Source organism: Apium graveolens, chromosome 2 (assembly GCF_009905375.1).
Source record: "Apium graveolens cultivar Ventura chromosome 2, ASM990537v1, whole genome shotgun sequence".
Taxonomy (NCBI): domain Eukaryota; kingdom Viridiplantae; phylum Streptophyta; class Magnoliopsida; order Apiales; family Apiaceae; genus Apium; species Apium graveolens.
The window spans coordinates 91,247,811-91,257,622 of NC_133648.1; the positions used below are offsets into that span (position 1 = coordinate 91,247,811).

Sequence of the window (9,812 nt, forward strand, 5' to 3'; positions counted from 1 at the left end):
CTCCCAATAGCTACAAGTTTATTCTGGCCCTGTTCATTCTCTATATGGACTTGGGTTTTCCTCAGCCTTCAATGGTCGAAGTCACTTATTTTTTCAACCTAAGAAAGTCTGACCACGGGTACTACTACTTGGTTGTAGACAAGCAGCACAACAAGAAGGGTTTTTCCTCTGGTAAGCTCAGCCATGAAAAAGGCCGGAAGGAAAACTTCTTTTACTTGTATGACGTTCCCAGATTAAGGATAAGATTCAACAAGTCACCAAGTAAGGGCGCGCCCTTTCTTTATCTTTTCCCAACATTATTTCTATGTTCCTTTTTCCTTTTTTTTTACATCCTTATACTTTTTCAGACAGACCAGTGGCCAAACCACTTAAGGGCGAGCCCAAAAAATGAGCTGAAGCCCTTCTCAGAGTGGCTGCTGACAGGTGGAACCTGAAGACCTTAGTCACCCGGACCAATTTGATGCGAGTCGGAATCCTTTCTGATCAGGTAGGGACGAAGTGTAAATATGTAAAATTTAGGAAAGGTGCTCCTGTTTCCTATGTCATCGACCTAGATAGTGAAGAAGAGGCTGAAGAAGAAGAAGCAGAAGATAGTTCTTTTCAAGGCCAAGATCCTTCAGGTTCAACAATTGCAGAGTCTAAAGGCGCGCCCTTCTATAATTGGCGCGTCCTAGCTTCTTTTTTTTAGCTTTTATATTTGCATACTAGATATAAATTCCTGTTAATATGGTTAATCTTTCCGCCCCTTAGGGCACACCCTTTCACTCTAGGCGTAGCACTTTATGCATGTTTATAAATGTTATCTTCATCAATTGCCTTTATTTATTGCTCTGTTTAGCACACCTAACTGTCACGTTCAATTAATATGTTCTATGTTTTATGTAGAAATGGCTCCTCCAAGAATCCCCAAATCCTTTGGGGCGCGCCCTGGTGACAAGCCCAAGCCTAAGCCAAAGAAAGATGCTCCTGCAGCACAGGCATCCATCCCCACTCCAACTTCTATCCCTCAAACAACTGCTGTCCTAAAAAGGCCCGTGATTGACCTCACAGATAAATAGGGCGCGTCCAAGAGGCATATAGCAGAGGGCGCGCCTTCTGGCTCATCTGCTGCTTTGAACGCTCTTGGCCCCATGGGTTCCCTTCACATTTCAGATGAAGAAGTGGAACAGTGGCAAGCCATGGACTTGGGAGATGCCGCTCGTGCCTCTATAAAGGCATCTTGCCAATTGTTCATCCACTCCACCCGAGTGGTGGACAAGCTTCTTGAAGAGGGGGCGCGCCTAGAGAGGCTGCAGGGTGACAATAACATTCTGAGGAACACCCTCAAAGACAAGGACTTTCTGCATGCCAAGGACATCAAAGCCAAGGACTCTGAAATCTCCTTTCTCAAGGATGATGTGGCCAATCTTACTTCTCAGCTAGAGATTGCCAACAAAAAGGCTATCTCTCTCCACACTGAGCTTGGTGGAACTAATTTGAGGATCGAATATCTGGAGAAGCAACAGAAAATGGGCTGGCCTGATGAGAAGAGGGAAATGATTGATGAAGCATTTGCCAATGGTTTCCACTTCTACATGATTGGTTTTGTGGCCAATGATCCTGACTACACTTTTAAAAAGTTTGGGGAGGAAACGATTGCTGAGATGGTAAAATTCAAGAAGGAGCATGCTGATGAAATCAAGGCGAGGAGGGTAGAGCTTGGATTAGAAAAAGAAGATGAGGGCGCGCCAAGAGGGGAACCCTCCAAGGACGCGCCTGAAGCTGATCCCACTGTTCCTCTTCAAACCATTCCTCCAACAGACCAATCTCAGGGCGCGCCTTGATTTATGTTTAATCTTACACCCGTACTAAAGTTTCAAATACTACTGAGGAGCCAGCTCTCTTTTGATGCTGTGCAAAATTGTATGACTTATTTTTCTGCTACTCTTTTAGCTTTGCATCATGACATTTCGTATGACTTAATATGATTTTATCTTTTCCCGTATGCATAAAAATTTGTTAAGGCATTTTGATTTTTTCTTGGCCATTTCATGTTTCCAAAATCATGACTCATACTTCCATGATGGCGCGCCTTTGTATCATGTTTCCATGAATTTGCAGTCAGTTCGTCATGACTTATGTTACTATAGGGCGCGCTCTTTGATATTTAAGGAATATTTATTAGCACATTTGTGGGTTTTTTTTCTTTTTATGTGATCTCAAAGTCGTCCCCATATCATTAAGATCTATAGACTCCTTTCTTGTAACATTTTAGCAATGAGGGCGCGCCTTATTTCTTTTGCAAATAACACGTACTTTTTCTTATCAGTAATACCTTTGCGATATTTTTACTTAAGTGTCAGTCCAAGGGCGCGCCTTAAGCTACAGGACTTTTACCTTAGCTTATTTGGCTAGCCATATGCATACTATGTTATCTTGATTATAAAGCAATAGTTATTCGATAGGGCGTGCCTCAACATGGGGCGCGCCTCTGGTGTTTTTCGAATGAAAGTTTTCGTGTCAAGCAGATAAAGCAATTTAAAGTAACTTCTCCCTTTTATTGATAAGGCGCTCTAGTGTATAAATTACACCAGTCTCATGGCTATCATGCTCTATGGGGAAATTATTTGAAAATTTTCTTCCTTCTGCTAGTTCCAAGGTTCGCAGTCACATGTACTACCCCCCTAGGCTAGGAGGAATTTATTTCTACTAGTCTACTACATAGGAGTTAAGCATAAAAAATAAGGGGGACACAACCATACCCTACTGATCATATTTCCATAAATGTTCTACATTCCATGCTCGAGGAATAAGTTTACCATCCAGATCTTCCAAGCGATAGGTTCCCTTCCAGAGTATAGCTTTGACTTTGTACGGTCCTTCCCAATTAGCTCCAAGCACCCCGTGCTGAGCTATCTTAGTGTTAGGTATAACCTTTCACAACACAAGATCTCCAACCTTGAACGACACGGATTTCACCTTTTTATTGAAGTACCTTGCGATTCTCTGCTGATATGCAGCAAGCTTTAATTGAGAGTTCGTTCGGGCTTCATCTAACAAATCCAAGTGAAGCTTCTGGTTAACTTCTGCATCTTCCTCAACAAACACGTCTCTCCGGAGGGATCCGGCTCCTACCTCTACGGGAACCATGGCCTCATACCCATAAGTCAGCAGGAAGGGGGTTTCTCCTGTGGTCGATCTAGGGGTCGTATTGTAAGACCAAAGGACCATGGGCATCTCCTCTGGCCAATCTCCTTTTTTCTCTTCTAACTTTGCCTTCAAGGTATGTTTTATGATTTTGTTTATAGCCTCCGTCTGACCATTACTCTGCGGATGATAAACTGCGGCAAAGTCCTTTTTGATTTTCAAGTCCTCACAAAGCTTCCTTAACTCTTTACTATCAAACTGCTTCCCATTGTCGAAGATGAGTTTGTAGGGGATACCAAACCTGCATACTATGGAATTGAAAACAAAATCCCTTATCTTCTTTGTTGTAATCATGGCTAGTGGCATAGCTTCTGCCCATTTGGTAAAGTAGTCCACCGCTAACACGGCATATTTCACACCCCCCTTTGCTTTGGGCAACTCTCCAATGAGATCAATTCCCCACATGGCAAAAGGCCAAGGACTTGCCAATGAGGTAATGGTAGATGCCGGGGCGTTGGAATAGTTGGCGAATCGCTGGCAACGATCGCAAGCCCGGACAAAATTGAAGGCATCTTCTCTCATAGTTGGCCAGTAGTATCCTTGTCTGAGTACTTTTAATGCCAAGGAACCACCCCCGAGTGATTGCCACACATCCCTTCGTGCACCTCTCTGAGAATATAACTTCCTTCTTCCATATCCACACAACGTAATAGTGGCTGGTTAAATCCTCTCTTGTATAATATCCCATCGTATTCAACATACTTTGTAGCCTGGTACCGAAGGCATCGAGCCTGTAGTTTGTCTTCCGGTACAACTCCTGTCTGAATATAGTTATGAATGGGGGTCATCCAGCTTTCTCGCGGGACTTCTTGTGTCTGAAACACCTCTACCTCCAGAATACTTGGGATTTCCTGGATTCCCAAAGGGATTTGTCCAAGTTGGACGCTGTCCATCTATGACCCCATCTTGGCCAAAGCATCCGCATTACTATTTTCTTCTCGTATAACGCTTTCTAGCCTGGCACTTAAAATATTTTTCAATAGGCGTTGTACACATCTCATATATAACTCCGTCCGCGGTCCCCGGGCTTGGAAACCTCCGTTGACCTGGTTCACAACTAATTCGGAATCGCTCCAGACTATCAGATTCATGGCCCCCACCTCCAGAGCTAATTTCAGACCATTGATCAAAGCTTCATACTCAGCATCATTGTTAGTAGCATAAAACTTGAAATGGAAAGCACTCATCAAATGGTGCCCTTCTGGAGTGACTACGACAATCCCGACACCTGATCCATTATTGTTCACGACCCCATCGACATGTAATATCCACCAAGGGTGTGGTAGGTCCTGCCTCTTTTCATCATGAAAACTTCCTTGCGAGGTAGGTTCCACCAACACTATGGCCTTGTCATCAACTTCTGCATCGAACTCAAGTATAAAATTAGCCAGCGCTTGTCCCTTAATTGTCGTGCGAGGACAATACTCCAAATCGAATTGTCCTAGCTCTACTGCCCATTTTAACATTCTCCCCGACAATTCGGGTTTATGTAGAATGTGCCAAAGCGGATAAGCGGTGCGAACTTCTGTTCGGTGAGCCTGAAAGTATGGTCTTAACTTTCGTGCTGCAAGAATAAGAGCGTACACCAGTTTTTTCATGTTGGTATACCTGGTTTCTGTATCGAACAACCTTTTGCTCACATAGTATAAGGGCCACTGGTGGCTTGCTTCTTCCTTTACCAACACCGCGCTGACGGAGTATTCAGATACTGCCAAGTACAGACTCAATGTTTCTCCGTCTTCTGGCTTGGCCAACATAGGAGGATTTCCCAACTACTATTTGATTTTCAGAAAAGCCTCTTCACACTCAGGGGTCCACAGAAAATCCTTCCCCCTTCCTTTGATTGCCTTGAAAAAATTCTTTGCACCTATCTGATGACTTTAAGACAAATCGATTTAGGGCCGCGATCCTTCCTGTCAGGCTCTGTACTTGTTTGACGCTGGTGGGAGATTTCATGTCTAGCAGAACTTTGATTTTTGCCGGGTTAGCCTTAATCCCCGGGTGGTTGACCATGAATCCCAAGAATTTCCCTGACTCCACACCGAACACACACTTCTGCGGGTTTAACTTCATCTAATATTTTTTCAGAATATGGAACATCTCAGCTAAGTTGGCGATGTGGTCTTCCTTCCTTTTAGACTTTACGAGCATATCATCCATATATACTTCCATCGTCTTCCCAATCTGCTTCTTGAACATTTTGTTTACCAATCTTTGATAAGTGGCATCGGCGTTGATCAGACCAAATGGCATTCCGATATAGCAATAGAGCCCTATATCAGTAATAAAAGAGGTGTGCTCCTGGTCAGGCTCATACATAAGAATTTGGTTATACCCGGAGTATGCGTCCATGAAGCTGAGCAAGGCATGTCCTGCCGTGGCATCGACCAACTGATCGATTCTTGGTAGGGGAAAACTATCTTTTGGACACGCCTTATTCAGATCGGTGAAATCAACGCATGTTCTCCATTTACCGTTGGGTTTTTTTACCAACACTGGATTTGCTAGCCACTCTGGGTAGAAGAATTCTCGAATTAGTCCGACGTCCAAGAGTCTCTCTACTTCCTCTTCTAGGGCTATAGCTCTCTCTCCGCTTACGGCCCTGCGTTTTTGTCGAACCCCTTTATGCTTGGGGTCAATATTCAATCGATGGCACATTACCTCTGGATTAATTCCTACCATATCAGAATGGCTCCATGCAAATACATCAAGGTTCGCCAAGAGAAATATTGAAAGACCCTCCTTCAACCTTGGTGCCAACTGAGATCCTATTCTCAAAACTTTGCTTGGATCTTTTTCATCGACAGATTGTATCTTCTGCTGGCCCCATCTTCTCCGTCGGCATCGGTATCCGAGGACCTAGGTAAGGCGAATCATGGATTTCATTGTCTTGTAGAGAAGGCGCATCCCCTTTAGGGGGAGCATCGACTTCTTTAGAAGGCGCGCCCTGCATAGAAGGGGCATCAACTTCCTTGGTATGTTTTGCGGGTAAGGGCGCTCCTTCAGGAAGAAGGGTATCTACCTCACGCTCATCCTGTTTGAGGCTTTGCAAGATGTCGAATCTTCCTTCTAACCGTTCCCCATTGAAATCTGCTTGTACCATGGTGTTCGATGCCTCTTCTTCTTCCAGCATCTCAATTCTGATTGTGTCTTCCAAGAACAACGTTGTTGGGGGCAGCCCGGAAGGACATTCATCCTCTTGCTCGACATAATAATGGACTCGGATTTCCTCGATCGATTGCTCAATACTCTTTTCTTGATCATCGTCTGATGTATCTTTGGCGTGGGAGTCCTTTCTAAAGCCTCTCATAGCTTGCCTGTAGCACTCCTGAGAGTCATACTGAGAACCCTTTATACTCCCCACCCCATTTGGCGTTGGAAATTTGATGGTTAGGTGATGGATTGAAGTAATAACCCTGATTCAGGACCTTAAACTCGAGCATCTTTTTTACCAACAACGGGCTTTCCCCAAGGTACATGGCAGCCGAATCGATCCCATGACTCTAACTCCTGCACCAGAAAAGCCATAAACCCATGAATCTTCCCCCGACATATCCCGATCAGGTAGCCCCATCTTTTTAAAGGTGCTGTAGTAGAGGATATTTGCCGAGCTTCCATTATCCACGAAGGCCCTATGGATATTTTTGGTTCCAATCTGGATGGAAATAACCAGTACATCATTGTTGGGATGATGTACCCATCGGGCATCTGCTTCTCTGAAGGTAATATCCATGGACTCGCCCTTAAACACTTTGGGCGGTCAAGTTTCCACCCTATGAATGTCCGTGAGAGGCCTGAATCGAGCTTCCCTAGCGTATCTTGCCAAGGCTCGGTTACTACATTCCATCCCGGGATAGATTGTTCGGATGCTGCCATCCCTGACGAATTTATTTTCCTCTAGAGTATCATTGTTTGACCCACGCGGGGCTCGCCTTTCTTCTTCTTTTGCTCTGTCATCTTTGTGCTTCCTTACTTCCTTGACTACCCATTCATCGAGGTATCCTTCCTTGATAAGCGCTTCGATTTCATCTTTTAAATGTCGACACTCATGCGTGTTGTGTCCAGATGATTCATGGTATTCGCAATACTTTTTCTTGTCTTTACTTTGCCATGATGATAAAGCTTCAGGTTTTCTAAATAGCCCTATATTTTTGTTTACTTCGAAGATGTGCTCCATAGATGCGACCAAAGGCGTGTACCGGCTTGTTCTGTAGTCATAGTTTGAGGGAGGACTCCATCCCCTCCTCGTGCTTGCGGTATTCACCCAGTCTGGGCTTCGACTACTCCTTCTATACCTTGGGCTTGGAGACATATCTTTCTTCCTTGCTTTGTTTCTCTGACTCGCCTGTGAAGTCGGTTGTACCTCTGCCAGAGATTGTTCTATAGCTTTGAATGATTCTGCCAAAGCAAAGACATCTGCCAGAGTAGCCAGGTCTTTTCCTTGTAAGTGCTTCCAAAAATCTGAGTCAACCCTTAATCCTACGATTAAGAAGCTTTTCAGGGCTTCGTCTGATGCTCCCCTCATGCTGGTAGATTCAGCGTCGAACCTTTTGAAGTACGATGTCAAGCTTTCATTTTCCCTTTGCCCAACATTGGCAAGAGTTGTGACAGAGGGCGCATATCTTACCGCGGCTTGGAACTTGGTTAAGAACAGAGTTTTCATCTGATCCCAGGAAGTGATCACTCCTGGCCCGAGCTTTTGAAACCACTGCTGGGCACTTTCTCTAAAGGTTGCCGCCAAGAGACGGCATCGAGCCAAGTTCGGAACTTGGTACACATCCATCTCTATATTAAAATGATCCATGAATTCCACCGGATCTGAGTTTCCGTGGAAACGGAGATCGCTAGTAGTGTTGCGATACCCGACCGACAATTGTGCCTCTCTTACCGCCACCGAGAATGGGGAAGGGATTTCAACTGTGTCCGTCAGTCTGCCTTCCAGGTGGTTAAGTAGCCTTTTTAGATCTCCCACATTGAAAGTTCCCATGCCTGGAATGGTCTGCATTTGAGGCTGCGGACCTTGGGGTTGTAATGGAGGTACCTCCGCTTGATTCCCCCCTGAAGGGGCTTGCTGCTGGTTCGTGTTCTGGGCGTCTTCAGATATCACAATTACTTCGGGATTCCGACCTTGATTTCTTCTTTGATTTTCTTCTTGACCCTGGCCGCGGCCTCGAGCCATACCGTGATCATAGTTTCCACATCTCCGTGATCATCATGTTCCGCATAGTCATAGATGTCTGCTCGGTTATTCCAGCGGGAATCAAGGCGATCGTGGTAATTATCGCGATGGTATCCCTCTAAGTATCTACCACGACCTCCACCTCTTTTCTCTCCATTGAGGCCTTCTCTAACGATCGTTTCCATACCCACGACCATATCGATCCAGCGATTTGCGGGGAGGAGCTCTCTCATGATCGCGGTGCCGCTCCCGATTTTCCTGGGAATTCAGGGGCACACGCGTTGGATCGCGGTGCCGCTCCTGATTTTCCTGGGAATGGGAATTCAGTTATGGGTTCTTTTCCAAGTGCATGAGTTGCACGGCTGCGGCGAAGACCCCTCCTGGTCTTGCGTCGCTCCTCGGTGCTCAACCTTGAATCGAAACCATTCAAAATATCGCCCATGCGATACAGTTGTTCCAACAAGTCGGTGTTACTGATGAGCACAGGCGGCTGTCCCCCAACGTCCGGAGTAGGACGATCAGTCATTGGCGGAACGTAGGGTTCATGTTCATAGCCATGATCAGAATCTTCTTTAGAACTTCCATCATAAAAACTTTCATCACGATATTAAGACATCCTTCCTCCCAGATGCAGATCTTGATTAGGCCCCTCCTTCTAGTGCCAATTTGTTGACGGAGGAATTTGGGAGCAACAAAACTTGAGGTTCGTAGCCAGAAACAAGATCTGTGATGGCGGTTCTTCGTCAAAAAAGTGAACAGTAACCGGCGGATCTGATGAACAGTATTCATCGAAAACGATGAACAGTGTTTGGTGGTGGTTATTATTGGGGGCTGAGATTGCTTAGAGTTAGTGGTGGCTCATTTGCGCTCTCGCTTCTGACCCCTTACAATTTGCCTACGTATCCCTATTTATAGGGAATCAAGCCCACGTAGTTCTTGGGGAACAAGAAACCTAATGGGCTTAGATTTCTTTTCCCGAGGCCCAGTAGGAAACCCACTGGAAACCGTCTTCTACTAGCTTTAGGAATGTCCGCTGATGAGGCCCAACCACAAAGGCCCAAGACTCGTCCGCGGCTTCAAGACTTCACGGATGAGGCATCTCCCTGGCCAAGGATAACCCTCCGCTACCAGCTGTTTCCCTAGTCCGCGGACGCAGGTATAACCGTGGTTCACCCCAAATGTTGGACGCATCCTTGTCCCCCGATAAGGAGCCCCTACCTAATTGCAGGACAAGTGATCCCAAGCTTTTGGGTGCAAAGTGCAAGATACTCCGAAGTCTCCCAACGAGGACACCCGTTGACTACAGAGACAGAGCTCCCAAAGCTCACATCAGAGTTCACCCCACATCCCCAATGAGGACACCCATTGACTACAGGAGGAGGCCTTCAGTCCAGGCATACCCCTGGAGGTCTCTGACCACGGACACCGCATTTCCTGTAGATATGCT

At 45.7% G+C, this 9,812-nt stretch overlaps 1 protein-coding gene across 1 annotated transcript; it reads right to left on the bottom strand.

Moving 5' to 3' along the window:
* Positions 1-4,079: 4,079 nt before the first annotated feature.
* LOC141691323 (uncharacterized) lies at positions 4,080-4,943 on the bottom strand. The gene has a single exon (XM_074496058.1). It carries the CDS (start codon positions 4,941-4,943, stop codon positions 4,080-4,082), a length of 864 nt encoding a protein of 287 aa, XP_074352159.1.
* Between the last annotated feature and the right edge of the window lie 4,869 nt (positions 4,944-9,812).

What these genes read in the sequence shown, in the direction of transcription:
- LOC141691323 (XM_074496058.1), bottom strand. Translation starts at nt 4,943, where the DNA reads ATGTTGGCCAAGCCAGAAGACGGAGAAACATTGAGTCTGTACTTGGCA.